The sequence below is a fragment of the Nicotiana sylvestris genome, chromosome 2 (genome assembly GCF_000393655.2).
Source record: "Nicotiana sylvestris chromosome 2, ASM39365v2, whole genome shotgun sequence".
Taxonomy (NCBI): domain Eukaryota; kingdom Viridiplantae; phylum Streptophyta; class Magnoliopsida; order Solanales; family Solanaceae; genus Nicotiana; species Nicotiana sylvestris.
The window spans coordinates 209,218,662-209,237,283 of NC_091058.1; the positions used below are offsets into that span (position 1 = coordinate 209,218,662).

Here is an 18,622-nt window from a genome sequence, read left to right on the forward strand (position 1 = left end):
TATATACCTCCATTGTCTTTCCTAAATGTTCTTGGAACATTTTGGTGACCAACCTTTGATAGGTTGCCCCAGCATTTTTTAGACCAAAGGGCATTACTTTATAACAGTAAGTCCCCCTGTCTGTGATGAAAGAAGTTTTTTCTTCATCACTAGGGTCCATTTTAATTTGGTTGTACCCTGAATATGCATCTAAAAAACTTAAAAGTTCATGTCCTGCAGTTGCATCAATTAATTGATCTATATGTGGTAAAGGAAAAGAATCTTTTGGACAAGCTTTATTAAGATCTGTATAATCTACACAGACTCGCCACTTACCATTTTTCTTAGGTACAACAACTGTGTTGGCTAACCAATTAGGGTACTTTACCTCGCGGATTGACCCAATTTTTAATAGCTTTTGGACCTCATCTTGAATCACCTGGTTTTTGAAAGCCCCTTGCTTTCTTTTCTTTTGCTTTATTGGTGTAAAGGATGGGTCTTCGTTTAATTTGTGAGTCATCACATCCGGTGGTATCCCTGTCATGTCAGCATGGGACCAAGCAAAACAGTCCACGTTAGATTTTAGAAATTCAATTAACATACCTCGCATGTTTGAGTTTAAATTAGCTCCAACATAAACTTTCCGTTCATGCCATTGCTCAAATAATATCACATCCTCGAGTTCTTCGATGGTTGTTTTGATATTTTCATTCTCCTCAGGTTCTTGAATTGTATCAGGTCTCGAGTCTAAATCTGTTTTCTCTCGCTCAGTTGAGGTTTGATTGCTGACACCTTCAACTGTTTCCTGTAATTGCTATTTTTCTTTGTTTACGGTGCTCGTATCTGTTACAATGTTGATACTCCTTGCTGTTTGCTGATCCCCTCGTATTTGACAAATCCCCCACGGTGATGAAAATTTAATAACTTGATGTAGAGTTGACGGAACAGCATCCATATCATGGATCCAAGGCCTCCCCATGATCATATTGTAGGCCATTTCCATATCAACTACCTGAAATTTAGTTTCTTTAACAACACCTGTAGCAAAAGTTGTTAGAATTACCTCTCCTTTTGTTACCACACTTGAATTGTCGAAGCCTGACAAGGTGTGCGCCTTGGGTATCACTTTGTCTTCAGCTTGCATTTCACGTAATACCCTTAGTAGTATAATATTTACGGAACTCCCTGGATCAATCAAAACTCGTCTTACATTAGTATCATGTACAAGTAAAGATATTACCAGAGCGTCATTATGTGGAGTGATCACTCCTTCAGTATCTGCATCATCGAATGAAATACTTTCATTTTCTAAAACCTGTCGTACCCGTTTCCCGTGTGTAATTGTTACTTTAGAAACCTTGTTGGAAGCTGTGTAGGTTATGCCGTGAATATCTTCTCCCCCACTTATCACATTCACTGTTCTCTTGGGTGAAGGAAGCTTTAGTGGCTCTTGCCTATTTTTCATATAGGCTTGTTTACCTTTTTCACTAAATAACTCAGTGAGGTACCCTTACTTCAATAGATGATCCACTTCACTCTACAAGAATCTACATTCTGAAGTTTTGTGCCCGTGATCATTGTGGAATTCGCACCAATGATCTGGATTGCGTCTATTTGGATTTGACCGCATCTCTTTTGGCCACCGCACCTTATCTCCCATACTTCTCAAAATAGCCATGAGCTCGGAGGTAGTGACATTAAAGTTATATCCACCAAACCGTGCCTTTAATCTTCTGTCATCATCTCGCGACTCTTGTCTGTTCCGATCATTTATGAATTTCGATGAAGAACCAGAGTCCCTATTCCTCGATTTGTGATCATATTGCTGGCTATCTTGTTTTGACCGTAGGTCTTTTCCTACAGGTCCCATATATGGATCGTACCTGTTTTTACCTGATCTTTTTTCGGTTTCTGATCTTCTGGAACCACCCCTTTCTTCATGATAAAACTTAGATACGGTATCTTCTTCAATTCGCAACTTCGTACTATACCTGTTGTAAACATCATTCCACGTGGTTGCAGGGAATTCTCGAAGGCTTTCTTTGAGTATTCTCGTGGCTTCAGAACTTTTGTCATTTAAATTACTTGCAAAAGCTATTGTAGCCCAGTTGTCAGGCACACGGGGTAGAGTTATTCTTTCACGCTGGAATCTATCAACAAAGTCTCTGAGCAACTCTGAACCTCCTTGTTTGATTTTGAAAATATCTTCCATTCTTTTCTCAACCTTTTGTGCTCCCGAATGTGCTTTAATAAAAGAATCTGCAAGCTCAACAAAAGAATTTATAGAATTTTCAGATAAAAGAGAATACCAGGTTAATGCACCATTGGTGAGTGTTTCTCCAAATTTCTTGACCAGTACTGATTCAATTTCTTGTTTGGTCAAGTCGTTGCCTTTTACGCCTGTTGTAAATACAGTCATGTGGTCACGTGGGTCAGTAGTACCATACTATTTCGGGATGTCAGGCATTTTGAACTTTTTCGGAATTGAAAGGGGAGCAGCACTTGGCTTCCAAGGTTGATGTGAGTATTTGTCCATGTCAACTCCTTTTATTACAGGCGGAACTCCAGGGATTTGCTCAATACGTTCATTTTGTTCCTTAATCTGTTTCTGCAAGGTTAGTACTAAATGTTGCAAATAGGAATTATTTGAATTACCTGGTTCCCCTTCCTGTGGTTCATTGGTGATTCCTCCATTTTCAGAATTAACAAGACCAGAACGGGAATTCTCCAATGTATTATTATTAGGAGTTGGTGTGAGTGGTGCACTAGGCAATCGACTAACTAGAGCCTGAAGAACTTTGTCGACCTGTGCATCAATTAGCTTTTGTAAAGCTTCATTTGTACCACCTTCAAAGTGTTCAGATTGTTCTTGTTGATCAGCACGAGATTCAGGAGTGCCTTCACGAGATTGACGTGGTGAATTTTGAGGGGAGGGAACCACTTCAATGTTATGTAAATCTCCTTGATTTTGATGGATTTGATTTTCAGGGTTTCCCAAAGTGTTTTCATTGTTATTGTTGGTGTTGTTGTTTGACATGGTGATAACAATGGACAAGATGTAGCTTAAAAGAAAAGATTATCAGATTTCCGGTAACGGAACCAATTTGTTTAACCAAAAAGATGATTCTTTGGTCAAAACTAAAGATAAATAGAAATTCGGGCTACTGATAATCAGGAGACGAAAAATGAATAATACACTTTTTGAGAATGACAAATAAGCAGTAGATAAGTTTGTATTTTAATGTAATGTTGATGGTATCCTCTGTGTTTACAAATGACCTGACCTCCTCCTTTTATAGTTGATCCTAAATAAAGGAGTAATACCTTAGCCTTAATGAGACAATTATGAGCAATAAATGACATTAAATAAGACGTTACACAATCATTCCTATTTAATATCAATTCTCTAACGTATTGGGTATTTAATATTGAATTTGGATTCCTTTTTGTCATCATATCCATGTCTTCAATGTTTTTTGATTTCTTGGCTTTAAATGACCTAAATAGGTACGAAACTTGTACTATTCGAATTGTCTCTCGTGCCTATTCAGCTTTCCTTTTACCGTATCTGTTGTCACTCGTGCCTCTTAACTGATCATCATGCTTTGACCATTTGATCAGTCCTCGTGTCATGCGATGTCACCTTCAATGTAAATTCAATTTTTTACCAATACACGAGTGGTTTTCTAAATTAAGACAGTAGAATACGACAATCCAGGCAGATGCAATGCAGCCCTGTGGAAACGAGATGTATTCTTTGTTTTCAATTGAACATTCATGCCCTTGTGTTGTCGTATTTTAACATGACGGTACTTTATAGATAAAATTAATTTAATTTTCGAATAATATTTTAAAGTAATAACTGGAGTATACTATAGAAATAAGCCACTTCAAAAATTAAATAAAATTTCAGATATTATGAAACTTGTGTAGAAATGAAACAGTATCTGATATTTTCAGAAATGTCAAAATAAAGAAAGCCAACAGAGTAGTAATCAACATTTTTAATAATGTATTTAATGTTTCAAGAGATATGATAAGGGGTCTGAAACCTAAATAATGGTATTTTGGACTCAAAATATATTTATACAGTTAAAAAAAATATTTTTCTAACTAAAACACAGTATTATATTGTGTTTTAGTTTAACGAAAATTTAACCATTAAAAGAAAACATAGTATAATACTGTATTTTAGGAAAACGTAGTATTATACTGCGTTTTCCTATTAAATTATAAATCCATCTTCTTCCCCACGACAGAAACCAGAAGGTTTCTTTAAAAAAATACCCCACCCCCCTTTCCAGCGCCCCCCGATTTAAAAAAAATTGATTGGGCCCCACCCATCACACAAAAAGTGAAGAGTGTAGGTCCCGCATACAACTCAAGCCTTCGATTGTTGTAATTTCCTTGTTTCGGGCTCAAAATTTCAAATTTCCGACATTTCTAAAAACATAAATCGAGGTATTTCGATTTAGTTTATGTCGAAGCTCTTATAATTATGCATATTTATTTTCTTGAATGTGTTTTCACGTTGATTTGTGTTTTGTTTGCGATTAAATTGTATGTTATTTTTACCCAGATTAAATTATTAGTGTTTAAAAAAATAGTTAAAAGTTGAGAAATAATTTTTATTGTTAATAAAAATGTTCATAAATTTCTTTTACTGTTTTATATGTAATTCGTGAATGTTATGTTCATATGTTTGTTGTTTTTATTTACTTTAGATTATTTATTTGCTTAAAGAATAGTGGCCTTTTAGCGTAGTAAAATATAGAGTCTTATAGCGTAGTATAATGTAGAGCCTTTTAGCATAGTAAAATATAGAGTCTTATAGTGTAGTAAAATATAGAGTCTTTTAGCGTAGTAAAATATAGAGCCTTTTAGCGTAGAGTCTCTGTAGTTTAAGTATCTACTAACTACAAATTCTATCTAATTACACTTTACAAAAATTAATTATTTAATTTATAAAACAAACACACAAAACTAACAAATTAATATATGTTGTCAAATTAAATATCGAGCGTGGAACTCATAGGTATATACCCTGCCCAATTAAATATTAATTACTTAATTTATAAAACTAACAAAATTTTAAAAATATTGAAATTGACACACATAAGAATTCAGGATAGCTTGGTGCTACTGGGCCTCAGATATCGAGCCTGGAACCCACAAATATTTAGCAAATACAGCAAACCTAACATGACATAAATTCAGTACAACTAATGAAAACACGTGACAAGGGAAACATAAAGATACACCACTACGCTCAACACGTACATGTCATTGTTTAGTCACGACCGCCTAGTATTCTCTGCTCCAACCACTTGAGTTGGTCTTCTAGCTTTTTTTTTTCTTCTTCCACCTCCTTGAGTTTCGCCTTCAACTCAACAACTTCTTGTTTGGATTGTCGCTCTCTTTCCCATTGCTTCAAACACAAACTATGAAAAGAATTCAACTGGTCTTTGTAGTATTCCTGCTGACGGGGTTCATCAATCCATACCTCAAAATTGTATGTAGGTTCGTCGGGTTGCCTATAAAACTTGTTCATACACGCCCAGTAGCGGCGTCCAGCTTCTTCCCAACAGTCGTGCATCATGCATCTTTTGCCGCACTCGCACCTTGGGACATAAAAGGGTTCTTGAGACATTTGTTAAAGTGTAAAGAGAAACCTTGGTTTTATGGAAATATTTGCTATTGGTTATTGTTAAGAGCAGAAAATAACTAGAATGCGCCCGTTATTTATAGACAAGATTTCACACAAAACGTAGTATTATACCGCGCTATACATATTAAATTTTTCTGAAATGAAAAAGCTTTTACGCAGTCGGTTTAGCTTTTTTCAGACCGACAAGACAACACGCAAAACGTAGTATTGTACCGCGCTATACATATTAAAATTTTCTGAGACAAAACAGCTTTTGCGCAGTCGGTTCAGCTTTTTTCAGACCGACAAGACAATACACAAAACATAGTATTGTATCGCGCTATACATATTAAATTTTTCTGAAATGAAACAGCTTTTGCGCAGTCGGTTCAGCTTTTTTCAGACCGATAAGAATACATGCAAAACGTAGTATTGTACCGCACTACACATATTAAATTTTTCTGAGACGAAACAGCTTTTGTACAGCCGGTTCAGCTTTTTTTAGACCGAACCTGTGGGCAAAACCAGCACCGGTGTCGTAGTCAAAGCTGTCTTGAGCTTCTGAAAGCTTGCCTCACACTCGTCCGACTATCTAAACTGGGCTCCCTTCTGGGTAAACCTGGTCATCGGGGCTGCGATAGATGAAAACCCCTCCACGAACCGACGATAGCAGCCTGCCAATCCCAAGAAACTCCGAATCTCCGTAGCTGATGCTGGTCTAGGCCAGTTCTTGACTGCCTCAATCTTCTTCGGATCAACCTGAATACTCTTTGCTGATACAATATGACCCAGGAATGTAACTAAACTCAACCAGAACTCACACTTCAAAAATTTAGCATACAACTGACTATCCCTCAAAGTCTGAAGAACCACTCTAAGGTGCTGCTCGTGTTCCTCCCAGCTGCGGGAATATATCAAGATATCATCAATGAAGACTATCACGAACGAATCCAAGTAAGGCCTGAACACCCGGTTCATCAAATTCATAAAAGCTGATGGGGCATTTGTCAACCCGAATGACATCACCAAGAATTCATAATGCCCATACCGAGTGCGGAAAGCTGTCTTAGGGACATCAGATGCCCTAATCCTCAACTGATGGTTGCCATATCTCAAGTCAATCTTCAAAAATACCTTGGTACCCTGAAGCTAATCAAACAAATCATCAATTCTCGACAATGGATACTTATTCTTGATTGTAACATTGTTTAACTGCCGGTAATCAATACACATTCTCATCGATCCATCCTTCTTCTTAACAAACAACATCGGTGCACCCCAAGGCGAAACACTGGGTCTAATGAAACCCTTCTCAAGAAAGTCTTGCTACTGCTCCTTCAACTCTTTTAACTCAGGCAGGGCCATACGATACGACGAAATAGAAATGGGTTGAGTTCCCGGAGCCAGATCAATGCAGAAGTTAATATCCTTGTCGGGTAGCATACCCGGCAGGTCTGAAAGAAATACCTCAGGGAACTCACGAACAACAGGCACAGAATCAATAGATGGAACCTCGGCACTAGAATCACGAACGTATGCCAAATAGGTCAAACACCCCTTCTCGACCATACACCGAGCCTTCACATAAGAGATGACACTACGGGTAAAATGACCAAGAGTCCCTCTCCACTCTAAACGAGGTAAACCCGGCAAGGCTAAGGTTACAGTCTTGGCATGACAGTCCAAGATAGTGTGGTAAGGTGATAACCAGTCCATCCCCAATATAACATCGAAATCAACCATGTCCAGAAGCAACAACTCTATATGAGTCTCAAGATCCCCAATCACAACTATACAAGAGTGAACGACTCGATCTACCATAATAGAATCACACACTGGTGTAGATACATATACAGGACACTCAAGGAATCACTAGGCATGACCAGATACGGTGCAAAATAAGATGACACATAGGAGTACATAGACCCTGGATCAAATAAAACGGAAGTATCTCGGCCACAAACCAGAACAGTACCTGTGATAACTGCATCGGACGCCTCAGCCTCAAGCCTGGCTGGAAAAGCATAACATTGAAACTGGGCCGCACCACCCTGGACTACATCTCTGGGACGACCTGCAGCTGACTGGCCTCCACCTCTAGCGGTCTGAGATCTACCTCTAGCACCTCTACCTCCACCTCTAGCACCTCTACCCCCACCCCTAGCTGGCTAGGCGGGCTGTGGAGCACCTGGTGCCTGAACCATAGCACGGGAACCCTGCTGCTGCGACTGAGTACCCACTAATCTCGGACAAGCCCTCCTGATATGACCATCCTCACCACACTCAAAACATCCACCAGAGTGTTGCAGCTGAGAAAACTGAGACTGACCCTGGCAACCTGAATGACCACCTTGAAAACTTTGGAGTGGCGGTGCACTGATAGGAGCTGGTGGTGCATTATAGGGCTGCTGATCATAATACTGCATCTAAGGACCACGACCACCTAAGGCACCGTGAGAAACCTGAAGTGCTGACTGAAAGGACCTAGGAGGATGGCCTCTACCATACAAATCGTTGCCTCCAGATGAGGCACCACTGAATATGCCTAAATGACGAGGCCTCTTGTCCGACCCATGACCACCTCCCTGCGATAGAACCATCTCAAGTCTCATGGCCACATTGGTTGTCTCCTAGAAAGAGATCTCACTCCCTGCCTCCCTAGCCATCTGAAGACGAATCGGCTGAATAAGTCCGTCAATGAACCTCCTCACCCTCTCTCTCTCTCTTGGTGGGAAGTATGATAAGAGCATGACGTTCCAAGTCGATGAATCTGGTCTCATACTGGGTAACAGTCATAGAACCCTGCTGGAGACGCTCAAACTGCCTCTGATAGGCCTCTCTCTGAGTGATAGGGAGAAACTTCTCCAGAAATAGCTGAGTAAACTGCTCCCAAGTCAAGGCTGGTGATCCGGTTGGTCTAGCCAAATAATAGTCTCTCCACCAAGTCTTGGCGGATCCCGACAAGCGAAAGGTAGCAAAATTGACCCCATTGGTCTCAACTATCCCCATGTTCTTGAGAACCTCATGATAACTTTCTAGATAATTCTGGGGATCCTCAGAAGATGCACCACTGAAAGTAGTAGTGAAGAGCTTGGTGAACCTATCCAACCTCCACAAAGCATTGGCAGACATAGCTGCTCCATCACCGGTCTGAGCTACCACAACTGGCTGAACTGCTGGAGTCTGAAACTGGGGAGCCATGTTCTCCGGAGTGCGAGTAGCATGAGTTTGAGCTCCTCCTACAGCCTGAGAGATGGCTGGTGCTACAGGAAGCAAGCCTGCTCGGGTGACACTTTCCGTAAGGCTCACTAGACAGACCAGAGCGTCTTGGAGTACTTGGGTAGCAATAAACACCGCTGGGACCTGAGCTGGGCCCACTAGAACTGTCTGGGCTGGAACCTCATCATCAAAGTCAACCTGAGGCTCCGCCGCTGGTACTGCTGCTCTAGACTTAGCTCTGCCCCTACCTCGGCCTCTAGCACAGCCTCGGCCTCGCCCTCTACCCCTCGTGAGAGCTGCTGCAGGGGGCTCGGGCTGTTGATCGGTGGATGAAGAAGCGCGTGTTCTCACCATCTGCGAAAGAACAGAGTAGAAATTCAATTAGGATTGAGAAACCAAACCGCACGACAAGAAAGCATAAATGTGAAGTTTTTCCTAACTTTGTAGCCTTTGGGGGATAAATACAGACGTCTCCGTACCGATCCCTCAGACTCTACTAAGCTTATCCGTGAAGTATGAGACCTATGTAACCTAGAGCTCTGATACCAACTTGTCATGACCCGGATTTCCCACCCTCGGGAGTCGTGATTGCGCCTACTCATGGAAGCTAGGCAAGCCGCGCAATAAAGAATCACTAACTATTTCATTTTAGCCCTTTTTAACAATTTAGATTAACAGGTAGTCAACATTGAATATTAACGATAATTAGAACAAGCGGAAGACATAAACTGATAAAAATAACCCAAGCCAGTACTACAATGCCAATATACGCCTCTACCCGGAGTCCGGTGTCACAATATCGCAGACTGTCTATGAGTACTACATACAAGAGTTTGAAAAGTAAATACAATCTGTCTCGAATACAAGTGAAAACAGAATACATAATGAGATAGAAGAGAATGTCGGGCCTGCGGACTCCTGCAGGACTACCTCGGGATCCCTTGCTGGATTGAAGGCAGCTACCCAAATGCTATGATCCAAGAGCTGCTCTGGGTTCTGCACATAGTGCAGAGTATAGTATCAGCACAATCCGAGCCCATGTGCTGGTAAGTGCCTAGCCTAACCTCGGCGAAGTAGTGACGAGGCTAGTACCAGACTACAAAATAAACCTGTGCAGTTATATAATATACAGCGGAAAATAAACAAAAATAAACAAGTAAAGATGGGAGGGGGTACATGCTGCGGGGTATACCAATATCAACAGTAAATCAAGAGTAACAGTATAAGAACAGCTTAGATTTTACAGCAAAACAATGAGAAACTTGTATCAAATCTATAAACACTTTGTATCAGCAATTGTTGCGGCGCGCAACCCGATCCCAATATATAACAACACTGTTGCGGTGCGCAACCCGATTCATATCATTTATCACTATTGTCGCGTGCAACCCGATCCACATATAATATTATTGCGGCGTGCAACCCGATCCACATAAAAATATTATTGCGGCGTGCAACCCGATCCAAATATATCATGTTTGCGGCGTGCAACCCGATCCAAATATATCATTGTTGCGGCGTGCAACCCGATCCACATATACAATCAACAACAATCATAGCAAGAGTACCGGCAAGGGATCAATAAGAACTACACTATCCTGGCAAGGAAAATCGACAGTATAAGTAACAACATCCCGGCGAGGGAGAAACAGCTATAACCAAACTTGTTCCAACATCTAACTACCTCAGCTAACACCAATACGCAGTCATAAGTAATTTCCATGAGAATGTTTATAATCCTTGCTCAATACAGATAATCATCAATTTAAGCATCCGTAGTATTATTTAAGAACACAATAAATTACAATTTAAGATTCACGGTCATGCTCGACACCAACGTATAGATACTCATCACCATGCCTATACATCGTACTCAACAAGAAGCAAACAACAAATAGGACACAACTCCTAATCCCTCAAACTAAGGTTAGACCAAACACTTACCTCGAACTTCCACGACCAACTCAAGCCTTAAACATCGCTTTTCCTTTTGAATTCGGCTCCAAATCAATCGTATCTAGACATAATCGACTTAATAACATCAATAAAAGCTAAACAATCCTGTTCCAATACTTAATTATAGCTTTCCTATCATTCTTCCCAAAAAGTCAAAAATTGACCCCGGGCCCGCTTGGTCAAAACACGAGGTTCGAACCAAAACCCGATAACCCATTCACCTACGAGCCTGAATATATAATTAGTTCCAAAATTCGACCCTAAAACGAGGTCTAAATCCCAAATATATAAAAAGCCATAACTCTACCCAAATCCCTAAATTTCTACCCTTAAGAACATGATCTAGGCCTAGAAATCTAATGGGTGTTAATGAAAATTGAAGAAAATAAGTCTAAGATTACATACCTATGGATTGGTGGTGAAATTCTCTTTCAAAAATCACCTAATTTGGAGTTGAGAAGAAGAAGTTATAAAATTTTGATTAAGTCCCGAATGTGCTGGTCTCAGTTTAAAAATCATTGGGCAGACCTTCATCGCGTTCGCGATGGGTCTACCGCATTCGCGAAGAGCAGCCTTCCTCAGGCTTATGCGTACGTGAGTCCTCATACACGTTCGCGAAGGGTTGGCCCCCCGATCTTCGCGGGCTTGTGCACGCGTTCGTGTAGAGGAATATTTACTTCCCAGACGAGCCCCCCCTTTACGCTATGCGTTAGCGGGACGTGGGTCGCATTCGCGTAGAACAACCCCCAGTGCTTCACGTTCGCGATCCTTTCCTCGCGTTCGCATTGAACAAAATCCACCCCTGCCCATTTTCCCTTTCGCGATCGCGAATGCAATCGCGAAGCACAGAAGGTCTGTGCACCAGAACAGCTGTTTCTGCAATTTTTCACAAGTTCTAAACCTTCCGAAACTCATCCAAACCTCACTCGAGCCCTCGGGTCTCCAAACCAAACATACGTACTAACTCAATAACATCATATGAACTTATCCGTGCGATCAAATCGCCAAAATAACCCCTTAAACAACGAATTAAACCTCAAAATCAATGAAATACTTCAAAACTTCTTAAAATATCAAATTTTGCATTTAAGGTCCAAATCACGTCAAATGACATCCGTTTCTTACCAAATTTCACAAACTTATCTTATTGCACATATAAGACCTGCACCGGGCTCCGGAACCAGAATACAGGCCCGATACCATCAATTTCTAAATGCATTTCATTTCCAAAACTCATAGAAATTTTCAGAAAATAATTTTCTTTAAAAATTCATTTCTCGGGCTCGAGACCTTGGAATTCGATTCCGGGCATACGCCCAAGTCTCATATTTTTTCACAGACCCTCCGGGACCGTCAAATTATGGGTTCAGGTTTGTTTGCCCAAAATGTTGACCGAAGTCAACTTAAATGCATTTTAAGTCAAAATATTAACATTTTCACAGATTTTCACATAATAGCTTTTCGGCTACGCGCCCATACTACACATGTAAATCGAGGTGATGTTGAAAGAGGTCTTTAAGGCCTCGGGACACAGAATTCATTTTAAAAACAAGTGGGTCATCACACAAACATGAAGTTTACTGTATTAAATTGCTCTTTGTTTGACTTGTAAAAGCTAGTAAAAAGGAGTAGTCTTGCGCACATGAAAAAGACATTTCATTTTGAGCAAGACACGACCAAAAAATAGGGGAATGGATGGATGTGCAACAAAAACTACATCCAACAACAACAAATATAGTGTAGTCCCGCAAGTGGAGACTGGAAAGGGTAGATAGTAAGTAGACTTTACCTAAGTTGCTCGGACACGGGTGCTGACTAGAGATCGGATTCTTCAAGATGTAAATTCTAAAATTGGGAGGTACAGATCCTAATACAGATATGGATGTGGGGATCCGACTAAAAATAATTAAAAATTATTTGTGGAATTTTTGCGTATAGCTTGTAAAGTGTGGATTTTTTTAATTCTTTATTTGTAGAAAAGTAATTTCCTAGTTAAGGTATGCTAATTTCTTCATATTTACCCTAGTTTTGGTTCTGATTTCGAGAATCAAATTGTATCTCGTCTCGAATTTTTCCGTCCGTCGCGGTCGAAGTACCCAAAATTGTTTGACCAGATCTGGTATGAATCCCATACCCACACACATACTAGTGTCGTGACGACACTGCTGCGACACCTCAACTGCCGTGTCGGAGCAATTTAGGACCTTGAGAAAACATTGAGGTATTTTTCTGAGTATTAAAGATTTAAAAAAAGACGGGTAATATAACATATGAATTGTGCAGTCAAGCTACCATCAGTATCAGTATTATATGTTCCCAATATAAATTTCTATAATAAGCCACACAATACTAAAAACATGCATATGGCTGCAAGTAATCCTGTTCATATGTTTCTATTTACAAATCATTTCCATCAAAAAGGAAAATCACTCCATTTATACAAAAATACTAAGCTATAGTAATCAAGTATTTTTCTTTCTAAAAAGCAGAATCTTGATTTTGAGTTTATTCTTTTCTTCTTTTGGCTCTCTAATTCAGACTCATTTGTCTCAATGCTGCTGAGATTGTTTGAACTTGTACACTAGAAGTTGTAGCAGCAGCAGCAGCAAGAGCAGCCCTGCCGAATCTTGATAGTCCGTGGTGGCCATGTACATTTGCCTCGCTAAAATTCCTGGCTCCGCCACTTTGTGAAGGCACTACTATCTTTGTGAAAATCAATTTTTTACTATATTTGACGCCATTTACGTGACGAGCTGATGATAAATCTAGAAAGAAAGAAAGAAAAAGGAAGAAAGCGCGTGAAAATACTAAAATAATTGAACGTTTCTTATCCTAACCCTTTTTCGTAGCAGAAGTATTTACCGATTCTCTTGTGAGATGTAGTAGTGGCGGTGGCGCGGTGAAGACGACACTTGAATGAGCCAGGGTGGGTGGTGGGTGCACATAGACAATGCTTCTTTGATGCTGCAGTACTAATAGTACTAGTATTAGCCTTAGACTTACTAACTCTTTCATTTTTCATGTTGTTGATCTTGCTCTTGTTTATTTCTTTAGTTGGTACGTAACTTGATTCAAATCCCTTTTCCATCGCATTATGACTGGATTATTCAAAAAAGAGAAACAAATCAACTAAACAGCAAAAAATATACAGAGTAAATCTTGAATTTGCCCATTAAGAAAACTTTAAATAAACAGAAATACAAGTAATTCGAAGGGGGAAAAAAAGATGAAGAGAAAATTACCAAGATTTTGAAGAGCTGGAAGAAGGAGAATGTGAGTTCTTGATCACAGTAACTGCTCCCATTTTGCATTAATCAACTAATTAAGAAACTTCAACACTTGAAATTTTTTGAAATTAAGAAACCCAAATCAGAGAGAGAGAGAGAGAGAGAAATTGATGGCTTGAAATGTGTATGAAAATGAGAGAAAAAGGGAGGAGAGGAATCGAGGTAGAAGAGGGAAAATAACTGTCAAATATATTGAGTTAGACGTACGGAATTTGGCGCGCTCCCTTCGGATCTTATATAACTAACTCCTATTCCACTGCATTTCTCTTTGCTGCACTATAATTTTATACCAAGGGTCTGTTTGTAAAATTACCCGGTAATTGAAATTGGTGTAATTATTAGGGTAGTAATTACACACCTAGTAATTACACAATATAGTAATTATGATGACATGTTTGTCATAACGTACTTATAGTGTAATTAAAAGCGTACTGTTTGGTTGCACAAGTGTAATTACACAGTTAGATTAAATTTTAAATGAAATAATTATCAAAATTTTAAAGTTAATATAATAAATATGCCTATGAATGATTTTTTATAAGTATAAATGATATTAGATTTGGTATTTAAGATGCATATTTTCTTCTTAGTAATCATATACTAGTATACATACCCGCGCGATGCGCGGATCAAGTCACATGAAAAAAGAGCAAAGAGAGATAATAGAAACATATGTATATTGCAGATTAAAAATTTAGGGACCGAATTCAAATGAATTAAAATAAAAAATAAATAGATGAATTTCGTTGGGGCTAATATTGGGGCCTAAGTATGATCAAGACCAAATAACAGTACTATTCTAAGAAATTTTCCTAGTAGTTGTGAAGATAGCTTAGACGTATGATGCTTTCCAAGACCTATAAATGATTTAAAAAAAATTAAACATCAAGTTTTGAGTACAATTTATAAGGAAAGAAGTCACATTGAATAATAGTTCATTATTCACCTTCTTTGTGTTCGCTGATAAAATGAAACAACTTGACAAATAGATGAAGTATTTATCTTTCTTAATTCATCTGCCAAAGTTAGCTGAATCTTTTTACTGATGTGCTATTGTATATGTAGTTTCATCACTTCGTAGTATGAATGACAGAGTATCAATGAAGAGCAGTATAGAAAAATAAAATGGTCGGAGCAGCAAAAAAAAATCAGATGGTCTTTTTAATATTCCTCGCCAATGTCGTTCTGTAAGATCATAATTGTATCTATATTGATTTCAACACTGAATTATAAGGTGCAGACCTTCCACATTGATGGAAAAAATGTTATTTCTATTGCAAAAAATGTGAATTCTACCACATGATATATAGTTTGCAAGAAGATATTCTCTGTAGTGACTCCATGAATCTATTTTTTTGAGTTGGAGATCAGTATGCATTTGCCATCAGGAAACTCTTCTAACTTATATGTTATAATCTTAGGAGTTCTTATAATTGGTGAGTGCTCAACTCTCCATATTGGTATTGTGTGATCTGGACTCTGAATAATATCTGCTCGTATTTTTTTATATTCTATTTTGTAGGTGATACCTTGCAAGTTTACTCACCAGCGAATTGTACATTTGGATAGCTGAGCTTTTGCAATATACTGGAATAATGCTAAAAAAGTACTTGGCTTAAAAGGATTAGTCCACCTGAAAAAGTAGAATTTTTTTTCTAAAGTTATGATTAATAAAGTATAGTTAAATATATGTGCAATTCATAGTAATTAAGACATCACCTTCTATTGTGTTGTACTTTGTTTTAATGAAACGCCTGTGCGGGAATGTTACTAATAGAACTTGCCTCTTCTTTGGCAGCCTCGACCAAAGAATCCTGCAAGTTGTTGATAGGATTCAGTTTGAATATTAGTAAAGAATATTGTATCGTTACCCTATGAATGCATCATTGAGTGTGCAATCAAGAATACCTGTGTAGCAATAAGACGTGCAACAGTTTTCTTGCTTGATTCTTAGAATTCACTAGCAATCACAAGTTCATCTAATATATAGTATGCCTGCCAAATCATTCATGTGGTTTAGAAATATTTAAACTATACCCTGTAAAGTTGTTTAATATGAAAAAATGCATTATAGATGGAAAGATAGAGAGCCAAGCAGTTGCTATTATTTACACCCTATTCTCAAGTTCAATCAACACATAATTTATCGCTAGCAAGTAGTAAGCTTTAGTGTATTAATACATGATAGGAGAGAAGATAACAAATCCACCCCAACAACATACAAAGTTGCATAAAGGATGGAAACACCCATTACAGACATTCCAACGACTACCAATGCTGAAAATCCACCAGCACGGACAACTATCTACATCAGAAAGGTCTCAACTCAATTTATACAACCAGGGGCGGATCCAGAGAAAAGGATACGGGTTCCCGTGAACTCAGTAACTTTTGCATAAATTCTGTATTTGTACTAAAAAATTTATTAAAAGTATAAGAATATTTAGCTTGGAACCCAGTTCGTTGATCCAATTATCATTTAGATAAACTTGAGATTGTTGTAGAAACCCATAAGCTTAAAATTCTGAATCCGCCTTTGTATACAACAAAGGACCTTAGTATTGTTGATGCTGACATTATTTTGAGAAGTGAAAAAAGAACCTGCAAAGCCTCTCGAGCAGACCACTTTGTTACACTTGATATTCGAACATTAGCATGTATTGACACCCATATGACAACGTAACCAGCAACACCAAAAAATTGAGCCCCGGAAAGAGGAGTAGAGACAATGATATAAGGTATACTGTCTATATTTCTATTTGTTGCAAGAAAATCAAGAAGAAGAAAATCCTTAAGATTTGTTCATACTACATCTAATACAGGGGAATTACTTATGTATGAATTATCATATATTAATTTTATAGACTATACTTTATCTATGAATACCTTCTTGAAAATCAACACCACTAAGAATTTATGTCTTCCACTTCCAATTAAATATCTCATCATAAACTAATAATAAGAAAAGGTGATGAATATTGCATATTAGAGTATTTTTTATACTTAGCAGAGGGGTGTCTGATAATTATGTGTCACTTAAAAGTTAAAAAACTATATACATTAAGAGCCGATTAAAAACTTTATATTATTTCAGTGAGAATAATTTGAGTTAACATAAAAATTAATAATTGCAAATCATTGGCTCAAATAAACTTTAAATTGCTATATAAAAGCTCAAACTTATTCAAACATTTGGCAGACTATGACAATTCGTAATTTTTTATTTGACAGTGAATGCTACTTTTACGACTCGACAATAATTCAAAATGGTTCAGCTAAATTTGGCAAAGAATATACCTTAAACATGAGAATGATACCGGTGTTAATTCTATTCCAAAGAAGAGGCAGATAAATCAGTTTTGGGTCATGACTCAATTTACTTCCCATTGTGGTAGAAGGATATTTCTGCATAAAAGATGTGTAACTAAGAAATCTTGCTTAATGATTAAACTATAAACTACCAAATTCCTTTGTCAAATATCTCATAACTCTATGATTCAAAAAAAATCTGAAGGAAAAGCATGTCACAAAATTACCACGTCTTTATTATTCTGTCAAACTATATGAGGCACGCCAAAATTTAATGTTTTCCATTTGGCATGTCATGCAATGCCAGTCATCATCTAAATAAGATGGGGCTTTTCCCTAGTTCATTAAATTATGAATGGCAGCCGAACACGGATGAAAAATATATGCCGTTAAACATGATAAGTACAAAACATAATATAATACCTCCATTATCAACCTCAGAACTTAATTCCCTTTCATATGTGCTTAGTTCAAAATTAGTGTTGGCCTCCATTTCGTTGCACTTTATAGCTGTCTGATCATACACCGTGGGCCAAAAATCAAGTTCTGTCAATGGTGAAAGTGTAAACGACATACCATAGAAGGGAAGGAGAGAGTCTAAGTTATGATTATTATACATTGCATCTTACATATTGTTGTCAATCAGTCCAAGATAGTTATACCGGCATGCATATATCCAATTACATAATATTTCTTCTTCTACTACTTTTTTATAAATCTATATAATTATATTATATTATACCAAGAAAACTCTTTAACAATTATGTCGTTGATATTATGACATTCCTAAGATATGGAGATATTGGTTAGTGACTTCTTTTCGAGAAACTACACCATGCGAGCTTTCCGTCGTCCACATTTGTGTATCCTGACTCCCCTTTATTTCGTACTTCTTTTTCAAAACCCACGGCTTGACACCGAAGTATGTCCACAAAGTCTCCTTTTATGAAATTAGACATCTACTTATCAAATCACAAGACAATAACTGTAAGCCAAAATCAATTTTTTCATTTAGAAAAAAATTGCAACGTAGATGGTTTAATAATTAGCCAAAATCCATCTTCCTGTAGTTGTACAATTCAAATGAAGTGAGTGCCTGCAAATATAAATAGATAATTTTAGCAAATAAAAGTATTAAATTGTGATGGAAAATTTATTTAAGCTCCATTAGAGATATAATCAAAGTAGATTAAATGTAGAAGAATGTTTACCTCAATCAACTTTA

At 37.9% G+C, this 18,622-nt stretch overlaps 1 protein-coding gene across 1 annotated transcript; it reads right to left on the reverse strand.

Moving 5' to 3' along the window:
- Positions 1-13,127: 13,127 nt before the first annotated feature.
- On the reverse strand, positions 13,128-14,226 carry LOC104220775 (uncharacterized). Its single transcript, XM_009771709.2, has 3 exons — positions 14,044-14,226; positions 13,664-13,899; positions 13,128-13,566 (listed from the first exon to the last, which is right to left on the reverse strand). Exons 1-3 carry the CDS (start codon positions 14,103-14,105, stop codon positions 13,331-13,333), a joined length of 534 nt encoding a protein of 177 aa, XP_009770011.1. The 5' UTR covers positions 14,106-14,226; the 3' UTR covers positions 13,128-13,330.
- Positions 14,227-18,622: the final 4,396 nt, after the last annotated feature.

Bases quoted from the DNA above. Each gene is read 5' to 3' on its own strand.
- LOC104220775 (XM_009771709.2), bottom strand. From the start codon at position 14,105: ATGGGAGCAGTTACTGTGATCAAGAACTCACATTCTCCTTCTTCCAGC. The intron at 13,900-14,043 runs GTAATTTTCTCT...TGAATAATCCAG, and splicing joins TCCAGCTCTTCAAAATCTTG to TCATAATGCGATGGAAAAGG. The intron at 13,567-13,663 runs GTAAATACTTCT...CTTTCTTTCTAG, and splicing joins TACATCTCACAAGAGAATCG to ATTTATCATCAGCTCGTCAC.